The sequence below is a fragment of the Oryx dammah genome, unplaced genomic scaffold (genome assembly GCF_014754425.2).
Source record: "Oryx dammah isolate SB20612 unplaced genomic scaffold, SCBI_Odam_1.1 HiC_scaffold_25, whole genome shotgun sequence".
NCBI lineage: Eukaryota > Metazoa > Chordata > Mammalia > Artiodactyla > Bovidae > Oryx > Oryx dammah.
The window spans coordinates 28192101-28215585 of NW_024070209.1; the positions used below are offsets into that span (position 1 = coordinate 28192101).

The 23485-nt window shown below is 47.6% G+C and overlaps 1 protein-coding gene and 1 non-coding gene across 2 annotated transcripts in view; one reads left to right on the forward strand and one right to left on the reverse strand.

Moving 5' to 3' along the window:
* Positions 1-23485, forward strand: part of EPAS1 (endothelial PAS domain protein 1) — a 94085-nt gene that overhangs the window by 65534 nt on the left and 5066 nt on the right. The window contains exons 5-13 of the mRNA XM_040224738.1: positions 398-516; positions 608-813; positions 10008-10114; positions 17539-17686; positions 18339-18553; positions 19617-19807; positions 20335-20445; positions 21753-22243; positions 23225-23351. Coding sequence (XP_040080672.1) covers positions 398-516; positions 608-813; positions 10008-10114; positions 17539-17686; positions 18339-18553; positions 19617-19807; positions 20335-20445; positions 21753-22243; positions 23225-23351 — 1715 coding nt within the window. The remainder of the gene's footprint in view (positions 1-397; positions 517-607; positions 814-10007; positions 10115-17538; positions 17687-18338; positions 18554-19616; positions 19808-20334; positions 20446-21752; positions 22244-23224; positions 23352-23485) is intronic.
* Positions 9379-9450, reverse strand: TRNAC-GCA. Its single transcript has one exon. It is a non-coding gene; the product is annotated as a tRNA-Cys (tRNA).

Here is a 23485-nt window from a genome sequence, read left to right on the forward strand (position 1 = left end):
ACACACACATACACAGACCACACACACGGATGCACACACACGGACACACACACACATACACAGATACACAGACCACACACATGGACACACACACACGCACACACAGATACACCACACACACGGACACACACACACAGATACACCACACACACAGACACACACACACAGATACACCACACACACAGACACACACACACAGATACACCACACACATGGACACACACAGACACACACACGGACACACACATAGACACACACACAGACACACACACAGACACACACACACACACACAGACACACACACACACACACAGACACACACACCCTGAAAAACTGCCCTGCTTCTGACTACAAACAGAACTAACTTCAGCTGGCTCCACTACCCTTCTCCATCCAGGCTCTGGTTTTGGGAAGAAAAGCAAAGATATGTCCACAGAGCGGGACTTCTTCATGAGGATGAAGTGCACGGTCACCAACAGAGGCCGCACGGTCAACCTCAAGTCAGCCACCTGGAAGGTAGGGCGTCAGGCCTGGGTCTGGAGTCCCGGGGTGCCCCCCCCCGCCCCTCCCCCGGCCCCATGTCTGACCCTCCGCGGCTGGTCTCCAGGTCTTGCACTGCACGGGCCAGGTGAAGGTCTACAACAACTGCCCCCCTCACAGCAGTCTCTGCGGCTGCAAGGAGCCGCTGCTGTCCTGCCTCATCATCATGTGCGAGCCGATCCAGCACCCGTCCCACATGGACATCCCACTGGACAGCAAGACCTTCCTGAGCCGCCACAGTATGGACATGAAGTTCACCTACTGCGACGACAGGTGGGGCCCGGCGGGGAGCGTGGGTGTGCATGCGCGTGTGGTTGTGCCTGTGGTCAGGAGGCGGGTCCACGGCAGACATGTTGTATTGTTGGGGGCAGGTCACAGTTTCATCCCACCAGTGCTGCCAAGGGTCATACTGGACTGTCCCCTGTTGTCAGCCCAGAGCTGTTCTAGAGTGCAGCTGTCGTCATGGTGGATGGAGGTGGTGTGTACATCTTCCTGCACACGTGTGTGTGTGGTGTGTGTGTGTGTGTGAGAGAGAGAGAGAGAGCGACTCCTAGATCTCCAAGCCTCTCTCCACTCCGCTCCCCGGGAAAAAAGGGTCTAGAGGTCTCCATCAGCACACCTAGGGGCGAGGCCAGCTGGGAGCCTGGAAGCGGCTCTGCAGTCACGTGACTCCCGTGTGTTCTCTTCCGTTAGTGAGCTCTTTCCTCAGCCTCTGCTCCTGTGCCACCTCCATTCCAGCCTGTGTCCAGCCCCGGGTGGAAGGCTTTTTGATGAAGCGAACCAAGTCAGACTCCAATCCCCGAAGCCAGGCCCAACTGGAAAATTCTCTTATGGGAGATTGTAGTGGTTAAGAGCCTTACTGCAGTGAGATGGCCTAAGTTCCAGTCCGATAGGAAGTGTTCAGTGTTAGCTGTGATCCCCACCCTAAATTATTTTTTTTATTAAAGTAGTTGAAAGAATACCCAGGGCCACACATATAATCCATGTCATTCTAGTTTTACCTCGAGGTAAAGATCGAAACAGGTAGGGAAAAGGTTTGAGTTGTCATGGGAGGGGCAGGAAGAACAGCTCTGACTCCTCCCCACTGCCTGGCCTCTGCCCTCCCCTCTGTGCCTGGACATTGGAAACATGGGTGGATCAGGAGGTGGAAGAAGCAAGGATGCCATGGGCAATGGCTGCCATCAGGGAGGGAGGGACGGGCCAGGGGCTTGGCTGGGCCAGGCAGGCCTGGCTCAAGGAGATGCCACTGCCGCCCGCCACCTAGTGCATGACGGGATGTGCCCTTAGGGATCTCCTCACCTGACTCCAGCTTTCAGCAGTGTCCAGAATCACCACGTTTGTCCAGAGTCGTAGTTCTTGGGGCAACTCTTTGCTGCTCCAGCCATTCCACTCTCACCTTCTTTCTAGCTTTCTCCAGAAACCCCTGAGATCATGGCTTCCCCTTCTATAAAATCCACACTTACCCCCACCTGTTTCACAGAATCCCTGTAAGATGAGTGATGGCATGGAAGCACTTTGAAAAGCAGAAACCCCCTAACTGATGAGAGGCTTTTTGTTCCTGCTGCCGTCTTGCTCCCTGTCCTTGTCCTCCCCTGAAACGTGTTTCCCTGCTAAACTCAAGGGGCTGAAACCACTTCTGGAGATATGTAGAGGCTGGGGGCCTCGAAGGATAGCCTACCAGCAGGAAACTGCCTCACCTTCCCAGCCAGCAGGAAGCCACAGACCCCAGGAGGGAGCTCCTGCTCAGCAACCCCCAGGCCCACCCACTTTTCCTTCTGCTGGGTGTCCCAGGGGTGCAGGTTTCTTCATGGATGGGGCTGTACTCTCCAAGCTCTGCTGAGTCTGTCTCCCCTGATTCTGGACTGACCTGGTGTTTGCTTCTGCCACTCCTTAGAACTGGACTCCAGGACAGATTTAAGAACTCTGGTGAAAGTGCCCTTGAGTCATTCCTGTCCCCTAGTTCTGACCACCATAGTGCTGGATTCAAGGCTGTTGCAGGTAATGGGTGTTTCGAGATGTAGAAAGAAGTGCTCTAACCTCATAGGGAGAAAATATCCCATATGAAGACTGTGTCCTGGCACTCTGGCACAGCCAGCAGTTATTATGGTTATTCATGTTGTCATAATTGTGATATGAGGATAATTAGAGAGAAAGACTATTGCAAAGGCAGGCACCCGAGAAATCCATGCTGTGTAAGGTTATTTATCAGATGCAGTCTTTGTATTCAAAGGACCATTCTAGGCAGAAGATACAGTTTTGTAACGCGCACAGCCCTAATGTGACCCCAGAAGCACTGGGAAAACCCTACTGTCCTAGAAAATACCTTCTCATCCCTAGATAACAGGAAAGGAGAAATTTTTAATTGTTAAGACTTTGATCCTTGTTAAAGGGAAGGGAAAATTCTTCCGGAAAGAGTAATTTGAAGTTATTCCTCACTCTTTACCATGTTTTGAATGAATTTCAGGTCATTTCCTGAAAGCATCTAATCTTTGGGTGAAAGGAAGAAGGGGCAATAACATGAGGAATTGGGGGGCTAAGAGTGTGGAAGACCCTCCTCCCAGAAAGGAGAGGGACCCTGCACTGACTTCTTAGTTTGCTTCAGGTCTGGTAGGCAGAGTTGATCCTGACTTGAAGGAACCTGTGGTTTAGGGCTTTGTGACTCAGAGTGTGGAGGGGGATATTACTTGTAAGATTTGCTGGATATAGTGCACTTTCAGCAAAATCTTGTCTTTCAAAAACCTAATTACATGGCCCAAACTCTGGATTCAATGGTGCTGGGGAGATGGATGCAGAGGCATTTAAAGACACAGAAGGCTGTGCCACACAGAAGTTGTGTTTAACGGATTAGGAGATTAGTTCACAAGGGCACAGACATGGCTTAGACAGTTTATAAAGTGACTATTTTAAGTCCTTAACACCTATGTGCTACTTCTCAATTGCTTTGATGAGGACTAGGATTTTTTGGTTTTGGTAGCTTATCTTGTTTTTACTTTTTGTATTGGGATGGGGAAAGGTATACACACATTCATGTTTGCTCTCTCAGAGGTATGCACACATGTGCACACACAGAGACACATACACACACACACTACTCTTCCAAGATCAGTGCTTCAAAAACCAACACTTACGTATCATAGTAGGGGGACCATTTCATTTTAATCAAGGAATTCACTAGATTTAATGACATCTGGCACACATGAGAGGCTATTTCCCACAAAGGGATTCTTTTTCCAGTGGGAAAGTTAGAAAGAATCTGGTGAAAATATAAGGCAATTAGAACCCTCAAAATCACTTTTGAGGTTGTTTGGTACTTTTTCTTAGTTGTATTGAGATCACAGACATAATCAAACAAACAAACAAACAAACAAAAGGATCATGGAGAAAAAGAGAAGGGAGAAGAAAGGAAGCAGGGAGGTGAGAAGTAAAATAGAAAAGAGAGTAATCTTGTACTTAACTCTCAGATTTCCAAAATCAGTTGAAACAGAAGCAACTTGTCCTGAAAGATCTGAAATTAAATAAAGGAATGCAGATGGTTCAAAGTGCATTCATCCTGATCCTCTTAATAAAGAGTCAAGACCATACCAAGTCCTGTATTATCTGAAACAGCAAATGTTAGAAGAGAATTCTATAACAGTTTATGTCAGTCACATTGATTTGTATATACAATCAGTTGCTCTCAATGGAGGCAGTAAAACTGAGCCGAAAGTTTAAAGAAGAATATCCTGATTATCAGTGTAATGAACTTGTCTCCATTCACAATTCAAGTAGTTTCCTAAAATAAGCAGCCAATTAATGAAGTGTTACTTATTGAACATCTACTATGTATCTAACAGTGCCATAGACCGATTCTGTCAAAGAAGGAAAGAGGTGATTCTTGATCTCTGAGGGTCTGGAGTTGGAGACGAGAGCACCTTAATGAACCATTCACCCAAAAGGAAGACAAAAGTTCCCACGTAATTTAACTTCAAGATGGGGTAGTTCTTAAATTCACGTGGAGGCGCCATCTAGTGGAAAAAGAAAGTAACTGTGAAAGAAGCCAAGTCATCAGGGAGAACAGGGCAAATCTGTAATACACAAAATCCCACTGTGACTTTGTGTGTTTTATGAGTCTTTTTGTATCTTAGAAATAAATTATAAAAGCAAATTATGTGGCTAAGAGAAGAATCAGAGGGGGGAGTTATAACAGTAAAATTTTCAGATTAACAAAGAGGGTCATGTAATTTTTAAAAATAAAGGATCTGAGGGCAACCCCTTTTTGTCACTGAATTAGGGCAACATAGGATGTAATAATATTAGAAGTTACAGTTTACTGAATTAAGATGCCTACATTTCAAATTCTGTGGGTCAGATTTATGATTAACTCTTTTTCTACGATGAAGTTGGAAATGGTAATGATGATAAAAGTGAGGGATAGTTGAGACTCTTTAAGAGACTGTCAGTAAAATTAGAGAGAGCCATGAGATGTAAAACACACACACATCAAAACACCTGAAAAGTGATAATATTAATGCCCAAGAAGAAAATAGACTGACTTTGGGCAAATTAATAATAAAAGAGTATATACTTTCATTGCATACTTAGATACATTTAACAAATTATTTTACTTCTTTTTTTTAGAGGTAGCATCTTTAAATGCAAAGTGATATGTAGCATCTCTAAGTGCAAAGTGATCTTTTAGCTTAATGTGTTACATATCATTTTTAGTTTCATAGTCTGTTCTAAATATTTTTACAAACATATTAGTCTTTCTCTACTGATCTTATGTGGCAGGGTGTATATAATGTGTTTTTGAAGTCCCTGAGTTTAGAAGACACTTGCAATGTTCTCCTTGTGCATCCATGTCTCTTCCAAACAATGTTCTGAAATCAGTCCTAAGAAAGACTGAGCATGTTTATGAGAAATGCCTGTATATCATCCTGTCTGATCTGTTCAAAATATTCCTTGGAAGAAGCAGCTCTTTGGAATTGGTTTCAAGTGTGATAGACCTCACAATTCAAAAATTATTCATCTGCGTGATTTGCCTCTCTCTTGCTATACAATTCAAGGCAACTTTCCCCTTCCTGCTTGTGGGTTTCAAGGTAACGAAAGGCAGTTGTGGCATTTGGTGGCACTGCCGTCTATGGGGTCACACAGAGTCAGACACGACTGAAGCGACTTAGCAGCAGCAGAGTTGGTCCAGGATTGAACCAGGGCTACCCTCCTGTGCACACTGTGTATATATCCACCCCACCTGTAACACAAAACACTGACAGGATGCAAATTAATTATCTATCAACTGCGGAGCCAGCTGGATATTCACTTAACCATGTACTATTGGAGGGAAACACAAGGCAAAAGTGTTGTTTAAAGCAAAGAAAATCTGGATTGAAATACATTAAAACAAATGACGTTGAAATCTGTGGTAGTGAATAGTCTGGTTATTATTAAGGAAATGCAGTTTCAAAACTAAAAAAAAAAAAAGCACATACGGAAACCAAAATGAGGTGAGCCCAGTGTTACTGTGGAGAGGCCATAGCCAGAGGAGGGAAGGAAAGAAAGCAGGCCTGAATAGAAGGATGGTTTTATTAGCAAAGGCATTCTTTCAAAAACAAATAGGTGGTTATGAAGTACTTAAAACTTTCATCCTCTCAAATAGTTTAAATACTCTTCTAACCGTCTTGTTTACATGATTAATTTACTGAGCAAATTCTGTGCCCGTGTAGGGAATGAGTAAAGACTGCAGCCAGACCTTGTCTGACTCCAGGCGCGGCGTGTGAAGCAGGGAGCTCTCTGCCCCGTTACTCGTGGGTGGCCAAGCTGGCTCAGGCCTGCGCTGAGTTTCTTCTGCCTACGAGGCCACACGGCCCTGACCCTGCTGCCGCGGGAGAGTCCGCGTCTTCCTAGCGCTCAGCCATGGCTGGTCCACGTGGAAAGGGCTTCACACATGAAGGGTAGCAAGCAATGAGTGACCAGTAACTGTCATTTTATGTTGTGAGGCAAACCCAACTCTGAAATCCAGAGAGCCCAGCCTTCTGACCCACATATTAACTTGGGGCGACACTAACTTCAGATTTTAACTGCCTTTCTTTCCCTCTCCATTTTCTAGTTTCTTTTTCTCTCTCTTCCTCCTGCCTCTGCCTCCTGTGGCTGCCTGTCAATGTCTATGTCTCTCTCCTGGCCTCATCCTTGATCCTGTTCTCTTCCTACTTTATTATTAAAAAGGAACCTCTGTGCTTTTTCACTTCTGAAGTCTGGTGAATTAAGCCTCTTTGCATGTCCCTCTTCTCTACAAACAGAACAGCCATACTGAATTGACTTTTGAAATTTATGGGTGACCCCAAAATGACTTCTTTCCCCTCTCCAGAGAGTCAGGGACCCTTAATTAGAAAAAAAAAAAAAAATAGTTCCCCTGCCTCTGGTGAAGAGAGCAGATGAAATTATGTTATCACAGCCCAGCTTTGGAGACTTCCCTGAGACAGAGGGAAATGAGCAGGCAGGGCCCTTGTGTGCCGCGGAGGCTGACCCTATAAACAAACTGGGTTCGTTAGCCTCCCCGCTGGCGTCGGCGTGCCTGCCGAAGGAGGGCAACGACCATTAGCTTTGAGTTGGGGTTTCCTGGTTTTGTGAAGTTCAACCACTCGAATGTTCTTCAATTGTGTTTGGGGTATGTGTATTTCCCAGTTTTTATAGTCGTCTGTTTAAAGGCATGAAGAAAGAGACGTTAAATATTTATTTTAGTTGACAAGATAAATGAAGGCTGCTACTGGGAAGAGAGCTGGCAATCCTGAAGCTGAGCCCTTGTTTGTCCACTTCCAAAACATACCCATTGTGTCCTCTGAATGGATAGTACACTAATTAGATCAGAAAATATTTTATTTGAGGTTGATTATAATAAACATTTACTTTGAGCGTTTTAAAGATTCTAATCTTGAAAGAAAGTGTAGTCTCTTTACAGAGGAGAATCAGACTTTCCCAGAACAGCCTCATTTTTTAGGGTCTCTAGGAAATCTACAACTAGTGCAGGCACAGAAGTAGTTTTTGTGGCAAACTGGTGAGCCAACCCATTGTCAGCACAGCCTACTGGTGCAATTCTGACTCCCAGGCTAAGTCTGAAAGACATGGAACCCATCAGAAAAGCTACTTGCGTGTAGGAAAGGAAGCACCAGCTCTGTTCAACCATCTCCTTGTTCTCCCTGAATCTCCACTCCGGCTAAAGTGCCACTGGCAGTCCCAGAGTTGGGCCGCTGAGGAACATGTCTGTTGCTGATGACTTCAAAGATCTCTCTGCTCAGGGCCAAGTGAGGGGACAGGTCTTCCCCATCTGGAACCAGTTGGCTGGTGCAAGTGAACTGCTGAAATCTCATCGGAGAAATCTCTGCTGGCCTAAATCAGCTGAGACCTAAGCATCTCAGCTCTGCTGTGTTGCCCATTGTTTGACAAAGCCTTTCACCCCCAGGTCTCAGTTAGGCAGAGAATTTGCCTCTTCTCTGCCCACTTCAGCACCAGACACACCTTAGGGAGTGGAGGAAGGATGGACCGAATACCATGAGGGCTGCGCTGAAGGCTGTGTGTGTGCAACATCGTGCACTAAGATAGGCGATTGTGTTCTCGGAAGAAAAGTGGATTGTTAGTGCTCGGGATCCTTAGCAGGGCTGAGTCAGACAGGGCTCTGATTGTACCTTAGGCCCCCAAAGAAAATCAGTCCATTGGTCGGCTACTCTGGCATTTACTGAGCACCCGTTGTCGCAGAGGCCAAAGGAGAATGTAGTTCCTGAATTCAGGGTTGGCAGCCTAGGATGTGGACAGAATAATACATAATTCCTTGTGATACTGTGTTCGCTGATTAGGCTTAAGAAGGGGGGCCTGGAGACAGCTCGGTGAACAAGATGCAGTCTTGAACTGGCCCTGTCATCATCAGGGCTCAGAGAAAGAAGGCCCTGAGGCTCTGCAGCAAGCCTAGCTTTGCCAGCAATGGAAACTGGGAGGAAGGGGATATACCAAGGCAGGAGACATGGCATGCTGCCGATCAGCTGCAAATTAAACTGCTTGGAAGGTGGAGATAAGACTCTGGGGGAACTTGGAAGTTAGGCAGAGTTTATTTCCTCTGGTGATAGGTAAGCTGGAGATTCTTATAGAGACAGAACAGAAATACTATTCTAGGGTGATTTAGTCTGACCTATATAAAACCCGTATGGAGAGGGAGAGAGGAGTAGAGACAAGGGACCAAGGAGTCACAGCTTCTGCTTTCATCTCCAGCGTGGACAGGTGACCGGGCCAGGCCCCAGAAGCCATGTGTTCCAAAACAGAGCTTGTAATGATGAGGAGATAGCATCGCTTCTAGCTCATGATAGGCTAAGTAAACAAGACAGCAAGTCCATTAGAAAAAATGTAAGAGAACAAAGATTATGAGAAATATGTTTAGGTATGATGTGGGGAAGCAGCTTATCTGGTGGTTCTTGGGTAGGGCTTTGTTTATTTTAATGATTCCTGTGCAGAGCAGAGGGTTCTTAGAAAGGTACCTGATTCTTCATGATTCTTCACATCTGCCTTTTCTCTGCCCACTTCCCATCAAAAGCAGACACTGTACCGGGCCCAGCCAAGCCCTGTCATTTCAGAGCTGCCTATTTATCAGAGTGTTAATGAAGGGGCACATTTCTAGAGCTATGATTTTGTATTTGTTCCTCTCAGCACCTTATGCCCTCCCTCCTTTCCTTGAGGTAGGGAGGGACAAATTGGAGAACCCATAATGGCACCCCTGATGTCTAAGAGGTATCAGATCACCAGGCAGGACCTGAGGGGTGAAGACTTGAGCACAGAAAGAGAACTGGAGTGGATTGCCATTTCCTTCTCCAGGGGATCTTCCCAACCCAGGGATCGAACCTGGGTCTCCCGCATTGCAGGCAGACGCTTTACCATCTGAGCCACCAGGGAAGCCAGTGGTTAACACACATGGAAAGGCCACCTCTGGGCTTTTCTAACTCAGGATCACATAATTTTCACTTTTCATTTATAATGACTTCTACTAGAATAAGCTTGAATAATCAGGAGGTTCCCATTTTTATTCTTTCTCTGTCCCCAGACACTTGTGTAGACATCAAGTAAATTATCTGCCGTCTCTGCATCTCTGCTCACTTGTCTACAAAAACTAGGAGTTAGGGGGCTGATGAGAGCCCCTTCCAGTGGTCACTGGAGAATATGCATGTGTGATTGTCTGGGGGTGAGAGTTAGAGAACCCTTAGATGGGTGCTTTTCCTTCTTCTCCAAACACAATTCAGGAAAGGCAGGAAGAGTGAGGTTCAGTAGACCCATAGTTGCAAGTTGATCACCATATTTTTGTTTGTTTGGATGAATGGTATGACCAGGAAGTTTGGAGTATGCTTCATTGAATGTGTGCATTTGACTTACATTCTGGATATAGGTCCTTGCACCCCATTCATATTCATATGCTCTCCCCACCTTGCCTTTTTTTTTTTTTTTTCCCAATTTAGAATCACAGAACTGATTGGTTACCACCCTGAAGAGCTGCTTGGCCGCTCAGCCTATGAGTTCTACCATGCGCTGGACTCAGAGAACATGACCAAAAGCCACCAGAACTGTAAGTTCCAGGAGTACCCCCATACATCTGTGGAATCTGGCCTTGAGTGAAATGTGACTGGTGAGAAGGAAGAAAATCCAATCACTTTCGTCACAGGGCCCACCATCTTGTGTGGCAGACAAGACTCATGTCCTCAGGAAAGTTAGAAAACCAAAATTGCCACCAGCCTATATGGCATGTTGATACAAACAGGGTAAGGGGACACACCAACACACCAAGGCATCTAGCCTGGAGAATGGAGGGTGGGCTGAATCTCATTCCCCCCTTACCACCTCCACTGGGCACATTTCTGCAGTTGACAGACTGCAGAAACTTATGGAACAGCCCCATAGAGCATGATTAACTTGGGTAATATGCTTTAGATGCAAGTACATCCATTCAGAGAAGAAGAGGGCTGGGACAGTTCAGGCAAAGAGAGGACAGGGCACTTTAGTTGAACCTTGAAGGATGGGGGAACATTGGGCTAAACAGAGGTGGAGGTTGTACAGTACCAACTTACTAGATTAGTTGAGGTAAGCCATGGTTTTCCAAGAGCTTGCTTGCTGAATCAAGAGAACTCAACTGGATGGGAATGTCCAGGCAACCCAATAATGGCATGCGGAAATTGTGCCTTGCAGCTTACCAAAAAAAAAAAAAAAAAAAACCACCAACAACAAAAAAAAAACCTGAATTATGAAAGGATTCTAGAGCAGGGTTGTCCAAAAGAACTTTTTGGAGTAGAAATGTTCTTCCTCTGCAGAGTCATGGGTGACCTTTGCTGTATTTGAAATATGTGTAATGCAACTGAATTTTTAAATTATAGTTTTAATTAACTTTAAGTAGCCACACTTGGCTTATGGCTACCATATTAGACAGAGCTGTTCTACTGAATTTCAGTTGACTTTAATCCCAATTAAGCCTTCTCATTTGTAAATGATCCAAGACAATTTTCTTGAATCCATACAGCCCATCAACATGCAAGAACGATGGGTCTATAACCCTGTTCTTGGCCTGCGCTGTGCTATGCTTAGTCGCTCAGTCATGTCCAACTCTTTGTGACGCTATGGACTGTAGCCTGCCAGGCTCCTCTGTCCATGAGGATTCTCCAGGCAAGAATACTGGAGTGGATTGCCATATCCTCCTCACTTGGCCTACTGGGGGAAATATAAATTTATAGGATTGATCCCTACCCTAAAGGATCTCATATCTGAGGGAGAAGGAGGGCTGTATGTTCCCTGGGAGCCAGTTGACTGGTACCTTCAGCCTCGTCTAGCGTAGTGTTTGGTACTGTATAGGCACTAAGTGAATGATAAACTCAAGGGCAAAAACTTTATTTTGGAAAGAATGCTTCAAAAAAGTGACCCCAGTGCAGATGGAGGTGCTGAGAGGATTACAGAAGGACTTAAAATGGGTTAATCTGAGAAGATTCCCAATGGTCCTGCTGGTCTTGGACTCGAGGGATTAGAGTGGCTTGAAGTAGCAATGAAGAAAATGGAAATGCAGCTATTTCCCCATTGTTCCTAAATCCATCCATCTATCCCAAGGTTAGGACAGCTGAGGTTCAGAGCAGCTAACAGATCAGCAGCCCATAAACTGTACAGAAGCACAGCTACTGTTCTCTCAAACAGTAAGATCTTCTCTGATTGGTTTCTTTGCTTCATCCTCACGGCTTTAGGGTTCAGTCTGACAGTGCAGCAGGGCCCCTAATGATATCTCAAAGATGTTTCTCACTGTGGTCTCTGGCAAAAAAAAAAAAAAAATCCAAAATCCAGATTCCACATTCAGGGACACAGGGATGGGGGCGGGAGGTGGACGTGCCATGGACGTGACCCAGCCCTAACCTGGCCCAGCTTTGAAACTGTAGGATGTGGCACCAGCCTCCTCTCGGGGATTCCCCATGCTTTTCTGATCCATAGCAGTTCCAGCTCCCTAAGTCGTCCTGATACTGGGCCTAGGAGACCTGGCTCTGGCTCAGCTTACCCACTGATTCCCCAGTGCCTTGCTTTCTGGGGTTTCCCTCCTTTAGATATAAAACTGGGGAAAAGCCTAACCTTCCTTCTCAGCCAAGGATGCGTCAAAGTAGGGACACTAGCAAATGTTTCTGAGAATTCTTGCAGGACAGCATTGGACTGAAGCTTCCGGGGTGGGAAAGGTGAGGAAGCTACTGTCAAAAAGAACAAAAATGATGACTTCTCAGTAGGCCTATGAAAGGGTTTTTTCCTTTCTCTTAGAAAATCTTTGATCCTTAAAAAAGATCTGGGGTAAAATATTGTCATACTAATTTAGTTTTCTGCTGAATCCAAGGGCAATATGGTGCTTTTTATTGACTCTGTGTTTTTAAGCAATAGGCACACTTAAAGATAATTCACAGACCAAATATAAATCACAGGTTCCCTTCTTTCCCTGATGGAGCCAAGCAAAGCAGCTCTGAGTTTGGAGGCCTCTACCCAGTCAGCCTGAACCCATAAAAGGAAGGAAATTGGGTTAATGCCAGCTAAACAGAAGCAACTATTTCTGTCTCTCTTTCCCCCTCTCTTTTTTGAAACTTTTTATTTTATATTGGAGTATAGCCGATTAATAATGTTGTGATAGTTTCAGGTGGACAGCAAAGAGACTCAGCCATACATATACATGTATCCATTGTCCCCCCAAACTCCCCTCCCATCCAGGATGCCACATAACTGAGTAGAGTTCCATGTGCTACACAGTCCTTTTTCTCTCAATCTTTCCGTCTATCTCAGTCGGTTTCTCTGTGTTTGTCTGACTCTGTCTCTCTCTCTCTCTCATTGAGTTTATGCAGATAAAGTTGCACCACAGACCCATACTCATACTATGGTTGGGGACTGAGGCTGGTCTAGGGTTACACACCAGTATCCCGAATTTAGGCATGTATGTGTATCTTAGTCTGTGAAGGTTTACCATTGAAATTGCTGGGGAAGTTCAGGCCTTAGACCAGATTTAGATAATTGAAAGCCATCATTTGCAAATGGATTAGTAGTTTATACATTTGTTACCCTTGGAGGGTAAGGGTTTGAGGGAGGGGGGCTGATTTCTCTTTGTTGTGTGAGGACAGTATGTGCTCTTAGGAAAACAAGATTAAGGCCATAAAAAGCCTATCTACCAAGTAGCAGGCCCCTCACCCGGGCTGGCATTAATGAGCAGATGATTAGAAAGCTGGTGTAATTACATGCTACTGACAGAGCAGGCCCTCGCCTGCAGTCGCTAGAAATGCAGTTAAAAACCTTTGCTCACTGCACTGTTTAATCAAAAAGAATAAGAGCCCTGAATCTTGTCTGCATTAAGAACAAGTTAATAAGTTAATAAATAAGTTCACGCCAGGCACTTGAAATTGTGCAAGAATCATGTCGCTAGAGCAAGGGAGCCTCAGTGGGGCAGACAAAGGGAGATGAGGGAAGACAGAGTTATTTCTTTGGCCAAGGGGTCCATGATTTAGGACAGCAGCAACCACCAATTCAGTCTTCCCAGTGAAGTGTCGCCCATGGGAATGTAGTAGGAGGGCACCATACTGCGGGCCACAAGGCTGTCTCATAGCCCAGACTATTGTCCTATGTGATGTAAAGCAGGTCACAATCCCTCTGGCCTTAGTTTCCTCATGTTAAAAAAAAAAAAAAGAAAATGATATCTGTCTTCCCTACAGCACAGGATTTTATTTAAAAGATTAGACAATGCTGATATAACCACTTTGGAAAATAACTTGGCAGTATCTAATAAAGGAAAGGTGTACTTACCATATGACCCACCCACTGCACCCCTAAGCTACACCCACACTGTATGTCCATACAAAGATTTGTACATAAATGTTTATAGCACCTTTATTCATCATAACCAAAAACTGAAAACAACTCAAACATCCACTAAAAGGTGAATGGATAAATAATGGTATCTCTGTGCAGTGGAACATTACTCAGCAATTAAAGGGGGCAAGCCAGAAATATCTACAACAACATGAGGGTTCTGGGAAACACGCTACATAAAAAGAAGGCAGATGCAAAAGAGCGCGTGCTCTTGTATGATTCCACTTCCATGCAAATGGAGAGAAGATGATTTCAATATATCGTTAACAGAAAACAGATCAGTGGTTGCCTGGGACTGGGGTGGAGCAATGGGGATTGACTGTTAAGAGCTATAAAAAATTCGGGAGTTTGGATAAGGGAAAGTTCTTTGATTGTAGTGACTGTTACAAGGGTCTGTACATTCATCAAAACATGTATGCTTAAATGGGTGCATTTTCTATTGGTGGTAATGGCGTAAGCGGTAAAAAACCTGCCTGCGAATGCCGAAGACATAAGAGACTCAGGTTCGATCCCTGGGTCATGAAGATCCCCTGAAGGAGGGCATGGCAACCCACTCCAGTATTCTTGTCTAGAGAACCCCATGGACAGAGGAGTCTGGCAGGCTACGGTCCATAGCGTCTCAAAGAATCAAACACAACTGAAGCAACTTAGCACACAAAGTTGATTTTTTTTTTAAAGTACAAAAAAAACCTTAGGAGTCTTCAGTTTGGACTCCAGTCCTGTACTAGTTCCACTGATAGGGCCTTTCAGCAAATCATTCAGTATTTCTAAGCCTCAGTTTCTTCAGATGAAAACCAGGAATATTAATAATAAGCAGTTTATAGTATTTCTGTACAGTAAGTTAGGTGATGCTGACACTAATCCTGTGGATGCTTTAGTGGTCAAGCACTGTTCTAATTCCTTTGCAGAAATGAATTTATCTTATGAGATGGTTTTGAACCCTGCAAAGCACTATACACATGTCAGTTATAGTGCTTCCTATACCTTGGAAGTGCTTATTAGATTTCTGAACAGGGTGACATGTGCCAAGAAAAACAAATGTAAAAGGATTGCAAGCAGCATTAGTATGAACCAAGCTGTATTTCTCAATCACACAGGAGTGGTGAATGGGGAGTGGTTCAGGAGCCTACAAGGAAAACTGGAGAGATTCTCTGTGTTTACAGAATGTCCACATGTTCTCACTTAAGGCCCCTCAAGACATTATCTGCAGATGTGTCCTGCAGATGTGGCAGGGCCTGAGCACTATACATGTTAGTAACTGTGGGGCAGAGGGGCTTATTCCTTTACAGCATTTGTCAGTGACATTCAGCCAGCATTTTTATACCTGATTAGCTGGGTGGGCAGATTTGGTCCTCAGTACAAACAGCTGTGGGATACTGGGTACTAATAATAACTATTATCATTCAGTTCAGTTCAGTCTTTCAGTCGTGTCCAACTCTCTGCAACTCCATGAGCTGCAGCACGCCAGGCCTACCTGTCCATCACCAGTTCCTGGAGTCCACCCAAACCCTTGTCCATCAAGTCACTGATGCCATCCAACCATCTCATCTTCTGTCGTCCCCTTCTCCTCCTGCCCTCAATCTTTCCCAGCATCAGGGTCTTTTCAAATGAGTCAGCTCTTCGCATCAGGTGGCCAAAGATTTGGAGTTTCAGCCTCAACATCAGTCCTTCCAGTGAACACCCAGGACTGATCTCCTTCAGAATGGACTGGTTGGATCTCCTTGCAGTCCAAGGGACTCTCAAGAGTCTTCTCCAACATCACAGTTCAAAAGCATCAATTCTTCGGCACTCAGCTTTCTTTATAGTCCAACTCTTACATTCATACATGACCACAGGAAAAACCATAGCCTTGACTAGATGGACCTTTGTTGCCAAAGTAATGTCTCTGCTTTTTAATATGCTGTCTAGGTTGGTTATAACTTTCCTTCCAAGGAGGAAGTGTCTTTTAATTTCATTGCTGCAATCACCATCTGCAGTGATTTTGAAGCCCAGAAAAATAAAGTCAGGCACTATTTTCACTGTTTCCCCATCTATCTGCCATGAAGTGACGGGACCGGATGCCATGATCTTAGTTTTCTGAATGTTGAGCTTTAAGCCAACTTTTTCACTCTCCTTTTTCACTTTCATCAAGAGGCTCTTTAGCTCCTCTTCACTTTTTGCCATAAGGGTGGTGTCATCTGCATATATGAGGTTATTGATATTTCTCCCGGCCATCTTGATTCCAGCTTGTGTTTCTTCCAGTCCAGCGTTTCTCATGATGTACTCTGCATAGAGGTTAAATAAGCAGGGTGACAATATACAGCCTTGACGTACTCCTTTTCCTATTTGGAACCAGTCTGTTGTTCCATGTCCAGTTCTAACTGTTGCTTCCTGACCTGCATACAGATTTCTCAAGAGGCAGGTCAGGTGGTCTGGTATTCCCATCTCTTTCAGAATTTTCCCCAGTTTATTGTGATCCACATAGTCAAAGGCTTTGGCATAGTCAATAAAGCAGAAATAGATGTTTTTTTGGAACTCTCTTGCTTTTTTGATCCAGCGAATGTTGGCAATTTCATCTCTGGTTCCTCTGCCTTTTCATTACTGTTAATTATTATCAGTACCCCATTTTGCAGATGAAGAAACCAAAACCATGATTTCCTAATCCTGCTGGCATGCCTCTTCTTAGTTCTCTGTAATTTGGGGGTTTCTGAACTGGGATTCAAAAGAATGAATTCCCAAGGAATGAAAGTAAGTGGGCAGTTCAGAAAACTATCAGAAATCCTAACATTAGTAAACTTTCATTTGAAGGGACTTGTTGATTCCTTTTTAATGGGAACAGTCAGAGCATTCTAGACTGGGGAAGAGAACCATATTGGGATGCAGGGTTCTTTCTCCAGTGTTTTTATAGAGAAAAGCAAATGTTAAATGAACATTTAGAACATTCTGGGAGAGGAAAGAAGTCATATGCAGGTAGCCTAGCTGAGCAGCTGGGAGGCCAAGTGCAGAGGACTCACAGGCTTTGAAGAGGCTGTGTGTGGAGGTGGCTGGGGGCCCAGTACTGCCTCAGCCCCCACTGGGAGCCTGGGAGGCTTGCTTATGCCTGTGCTCTGGGTCCCAAACCTTCTGTAGCCCTAAAGGTGGCGGGTCTGACCAATGACTTGAAACAATCAGGATATCTATTTTGTTTTGTTTTGTTTTTTAACTGTCTTTATTCACAAGCAGAGTGTTGATGGTGGGTCTGCTACCAGGGGCTGCTGAGAACAGGCATTCTCCACGCTGCCTGCAGGTTCCCCCCACCTGCAGTGTGGGGCAGAGGAGGTGCTCTTGCACCCTGGGTGCACGCATGGATCCGGCTGGTGCCCCGTGGAGCGGCTTCCTCTCATTGACCTTGAGGGGAAAGAAGGGCAGGTGCTGTTCTTGGTTTCTGCTCACAGCTGAGCCGGTGTGAGCTGACCTGTCAAGGGTTGGCCATGGCCGCTCCCTCACAGCCAGCCTAGGGATGTTAGCCAACCTCTCTGGACCGCCTTCCCCACGTTTAACATGAAGTGTTAGGCAAGACGCTCTCAGCGCCCTTCCAGCTCATCCCCCCGCATCTTTTCCCATACACTGCCCTCGCCTCCCTGACCTCAGGCCCCGTTTCTCCTCCCCTAGTGTGCACCAAGGGTCAGGTGGTGAGCGGCCAGTACCGGATGCTTGCCAAGCATGGGGGCTACGTGTGGCTGGAGACACAGGGGACGGTGATCTACAATCCTCGCAACCTGCAGCCCCAGTGCATCATGTGTGTGAACTATGTCCTGAGGTGAGTGTGTGACGGCTGGGGGCCACAAGGCTGGGGCTGGGGTGTTCCTGAGACTGACAGTGTGACCCAGGGACACCAGGCTCCTCAGAACCCGGGCACCACATCTTAGAGTCCTTGGCGGTGGGCATCCTGGGAACAATGGGACATTGGGATTTCCCTTTGACGGTGCTTTTTCTGCCCCTTGCCTCTCGTCTCTCATCTGTCATGCCTCCACCCTATGTGAGGGAGGCAACTAGAACATAGATGAAGCCTAACCTGTTTTCTGAATGAGGATCAAGGGAAGAGAACTGCTCATACTTTTAGGGAGAAGACGTAACACCCTAGCTATGTAGAACTTGGGAAGACAGCTGGAGAAAGGCAGTGCTGGGGTGAAACAAAAGCAGAAGCCTTCATGTCTGTGCACACCACTCAGTCCATATACAATATAAAAACAGCATCCAAGACACATACATATTGTGAGGCACTCTTGGCATCGCTAGGCTCCAGGACTCCAAACTACCATTGTGCAGTTCTTTACAAAATGCTAACAACAGTGTCCATACCCATGGTTTTATCTGAGAGGCTTAGCTGTCAGGGCTTCAGTGTGTCTAGGAGAGCAAAAGGGTTTTGATGGAAAATGTGGAGGGTCTGAAGCTCCCTCTCATCCCAACAGTGAAATTGAGAAGAACGACGTGGTGTTCTCCATGGACCAGACAGAGTCACCGTTTAAGCCACACCTGCTGACCATGAACAGCATCTTTGATAACAGTGGCAAGGTGGCTGTGTCTGAGAAGAGCAACTTCCTATTCACCAAGCTGAAGGAGGAGCCCGAAGAGCTGGCCCAGCTGGCACCTACCGCGGGAGACACCATCATTTCTCTGGATTTTGGTGGGTGCATATTAGCTAGGCCGGGGCCATCAAACCCTCTTGGGGTGGGGGAGGCCTCCCTGGCACAGAGGTCCCTTAAGCAGAGCTGCCGTGTGCCTTCTCTGAGTCTTGCTAATCATCCATCAGTGTGGCCAAACCCGTGCTGTGCACATACACTCACCATGGCTCAGGACTGCCCGATGTCTGACCTCTCAAGGCACTGATCTGGGTGGGGTCCGGTCGATTCTGCATCATGAGCAGTGGGAGTCTGAGAGGAGAGGTCTTGGGGATCTGCTCTGAGGCCATGGGCATATTTTCACAGAGTGGGCAGATCTCCACCTTGAAAGACAGATTGTGTGTTTAGGCAGAAGGCTGCTAGGTTGCAATAATGTTGGGAGAAATCATCCCAGAAACATGGATGGAGAAACAGATTTGCGCCCAGCAGTAAGTCCTTACATGCACGTCTTTAAACATTTACCTGTCCCCTGGGGATGTGAGTCCTGGTGGCCCCAGCAGGGTTTCTAGCTCTTGACCCTTGCTGTGTACCTGCAAAGCCCCTTCCTCTCCATGTGGCAACTGACCACCATCACCCCCAGCCTTACTGTGGTCACTCAAGGAGTAGCTACACCTCTCTGTACTTGTTCTGAACTGGCTTGGCCTTGCTAGACATGTTCTTAAGAAGCCACAGGGGAATCGTGACTGCAGAGGGTCACAGAGGGCAAACCTGGGCCAGAGAGTCATGCAGTGTCCCAGTTTTGTGGCAATAACGAGTTAAGTTGCCCAGTTCTCATAACCTTCTCCTCTGCATTCTAGATTGTCCTTCAGGGAAGAGAGGCAACTGATACATTTAATCTCTGAAAGTTAGCAGCTCTAAGAGATGTTCCCATTAAACAGAGTCTGTACATTGAAGCAGAGCCCCGGTTGAAGGCCTCTTTAACCTAACCAAGCCTCAGTGTACCAGGGCCTAGCCCCAGGCACGCTGCAGACCCTTTTAGGAGCTCTTGTGCATCCTTTAGGCTTCCTCTGTCCTGGGGGTGAGCCCGGTGGTTGTGGGTGCTAACCAAGCCAGGCCCTGTCTCCACAGGGACCCCGAACTTTGAGGAGTCCTCAGCCTATGGCAAGGGCATCCTGCCCCCAGGCCAGCAGTGGACCGGAGAGGTGAAAAGCCACAGCACCCACAGCGAGGCCGGGAGCCTGCCCGCCTTCACCGTGCCCCAGGCAGCCGCCCTGGGGAATAGCACCCCCAGTGCCAGCAGCAGCAGCAGCTGCTCCACGGTGAGCCCCCCGCCTTGGGTTGAGGTCATGGAGAGGGTGAGCTCCTCTGGCTGCTGCCGGATGGCTGAGTGGACAGGCCAGGCCCCAGTGCTGCGCTCCTCTTCCTCGGATTTCCTGCAGACCCCAAAGGTGGCCGTGAGACTTGCCTGCCACATATTAGATGCTTGCTGTTGGCTCTCCACCCCCATCTACAGAATAAGGTCCTTGAAAACAGGGGCTAAGTCACTCATAGCTGTGAGCCCTGCGCTCAGTCTCCATGCAGGACAGTAACCATCCTGCTGGGCACAAAGGGCCTGGCCAGCCATGCCTCTGTCTGGCTTGTTCTTCAAGACGGCCTCATTTTATGGTGAGGAGACTGAGCTCAGAGAGATTCACACGGCTCATATGGAGTGGCCTCTCTACAAATCCTGTTCCATGGAATGGAGTTGACTCTGTGGGTTCAGAGATGTATTTCTCCTTCCACCTTGGACTCCTGGGGAAAGCAGTGCCATAGCCTTGACTTGGTCACCTTCCTTCCTGGCCCCTAGCCCAGTAGCCCTGGAGACTATTACACATCTCTAGATGACAATCTGAAGATTGAAGCAATCGAGAAGCTCTTTGCCATGGACACGGAGGCAAAGGACCAGTGTGGCACCCAGGTATGTAGCCCTGGAGAAGATCAGGATGGTGCACCAGGCCTGCCAGCTGCTGCTGGTGAAGGCTTATGCCCATTCTTGCAGCCTCGGCCCTTTGTTGCAAAGACTAGTGGGAAAGCTTGGCCAATGCCATAGTCCCTTAACTGGTGGGAGTGCAGGGAAATGGAGCCTGTGGTCACCTGCTTCTCCCACTTCTGCCCTCTGCTTTACCCGTGTCAAATGCAGCTCTTTTTAACTCTCCATATATTTATGTCCTCCTAACTTGGCTATTTATTAGTGCTCAGAAAGCCAAAACTACAACTGAACCTTTCTTTAAGGAGCCCTGCATTTAAAAAGCATCGCCAGATGTCCAGATGTGTAAGACTTTTCTAAGCACAGGGAACAATTCCCTTTACATACATTTTCATTTTAGGATTCTTTGAAATAACTTATGTTAAATGCATTTTAAAATGACATCTGACTGACAAATTTTTATTTACATAACTTTTCAGAAACATATTACATAAGGCCAAACAGTCTTGTAAAACCTGAGTAAACAGGCTAGGGTGTGGGTGGATGGTATGTGTGTCACAAAACCCAAAGGAAATGTATTAATCCCTATTTGTCTTACTCTGGGTTATTCATCCAAATTTCTGCCTTGCCTCCTCAGTTTGTGTCTTTATTCTGCAATCTTTCCCTACTTCAACCCTGCACTTTCTTCTCTGAACTCTAAGATTTATTCCTTGAAAAGAGAAAGTGTGTGACTGGTACTGCTTCTCTTTAACCGTTTCATGTAGTTGTAACCATTAATAAGCTACCTCCCCCCAGTGAGGGTTGAAATGTTTGTTTTGCTGCATCTGCTTGTAAGGATTCCCTATGGTGCCCATACTGGGAACGTGGGGGCCACCTCTGAGTCCTTGTTGATCTGAATGAAGGTCCCACAGAGAGCACTGGGCCACAGTTACCCTACGAGCTGTCCACAGATACACCCTGGGCATGGGCAGGAGATGAGGACAAAGCTGCCCTTGGCCCCCAGGAGCCATCGTGCTCATCAGAGTAGGCAGGAATGAAGAGGTGGGGCCGACACCAGTGGGGTGTGTGGAAGAATGACTGAGTGGAAGGAGACGCACAGGAAGGCTGGTAACGCTTGTCAGAAAACCTTCCACACTTTGAGGACACATGTGTGCTTTCCTCTCTTGGGCCCCCAGCTTCCAGGCTGTGCAGGAGGAATGCCTCGGGTGGGGGCAGGGGAACAAGGGACTAAGATGAGACAGCGTCCTTGAGGCGGCGCCCACTGCTGAGCTGCTTTGCCCCTGCTCCGTGTCTTCTAGACTGACTTTAATGAGCTGGACTTGGAGACCCTGGCGCCTTACATCCCCATGGACGGAGAGGACTTCCAGCTTAGCCCCATCTGCCCCGAGGAGAGCCTCCTGCCGGAGACCCCGCAGTCGACCGCCCAGCACTGCTTCAGCACCATGTCAAACATCTTCCAGCCACTGGCTCCGATGGCCTCTCATAGCACCTTCCTCCTGGACAAGTATCAGCAGCAGCTGGAAAGCAAAAAGACGGAGCCTGAGCAGCGGCGCGTGTCCTTCCCCTTCTTTGACAGTGGCAGCAAGGTGTCCCTGCTACAGTGCTGTGGCCAGACCTACACCCCCCTCTCCTCCATGGGAGGCATCTCCAGCACACAGTGGCCCCCTGACCCGCCGGTACAGCTGGGGCCCAGGAAGTGGCCTGGCGAAGATCAGCACGCAGAGGCCTTGGGGACAGTGCCCCTGGGGCCCCCCATTGCCACGCCCCATCTCGCCACGTTCAAGAAGAGGTCAGTGACAGAGACGCTGGGCTGCTTCAGCTAAGGCTGTATGGGGGAGGAGGTACAGACAGGTGCCCACTAGGGTCAGGTATGGGGCTCCAAGAGGCCCCTTGCCCCATCACCGGTTTCCGTTCGACAGCAGTCCGATATGCCGCGTAGCCCTTCTCTAAACTCTGAGAGCTTGGGCTTTAGGGGACTCGCCCTAAGATACGTGAGGCCTTGAGTGGGACACGTTTTATCAGAGCTGGAGGAGACCAAGAGAGGCCTGCAGACAGGGAAAGGGAAAGAAGTGGCTTGTCCTGGGCCCTGCATACCAGTGGCTGCCTGAACCACCCCTTACTTTTTTAATTCCGAGTTCATTATCTGAGCCACAGACCACCCCCACACACACAATGTGGAGGGACATTTCCTCAGTTCAAGTGTGGAAGCCTAGTTGAGAAAAGTGAAAAGATGCCCCTGCCTTCCCCCTGACTTCGGTTGCCAGAATCCAGCATCTGCCAGTATCCACCACCCCCACAAGGCCCTTCCAACCCCTGGGAGCTTCCCTGGCTGTCCCATGGTTGGAATAGACTTCAAGTTCCCAGGGCCCATTGGTTAGGCTTCCCTGAGGCCCTTGCCTTTTACAGGGCATCCTCCCTTGTCCCTGGTGGGGAGCAGTCCAAGCAGAGCAGGGGAGATGGGGCAGAAGCGGTCCTTGCTAAGACAGCTGTCACTGAGCTGGGCAGCCACAAACCAGGCCAGGACCAAAGGCCGCCGGTGGCCAGCCAGGCAGATGGGCACGTGCGGAGGGAGGTGCCGACAGCTGAGCCATCAGTGTCCACCAGGCAGAGCACACTGAGGACAGGGAGAGCTCCAGCCCAGGCCTCGCCCCCTCCTCCAGGACTCTTCCCTGGGGCTCCAGAGCCACCACGGTCAGGGTCCTCCTCCTGGAAGGACCCTGGGCACATGGCGCCCCAGACTCTCTCACGCCCACTCTCTCCGGCTTGGCAGGTCTGCCAAGGGCTTCGGGCCTCAGGGTCCGGATGTGATGAGCCCAGCCATGATTGCCCTCTCCAACAAGCTGAAGCTGAAGCGACAGCTGGAGTACGAGGAGCAAGCCTTCCAAGACCTGAGTGGGGTGAGCCGTCTCCTGGGGGCCCTGCTGCAGGTTCCCTCCACAGCCCTGGGGAAGGCTGGGTGGGAGCCGGGGCTGAATGTAGAGACCCGGGCTGACAGGGAGGGTCTCTCAGAGCAAGCAGGGCCCGCCTCACC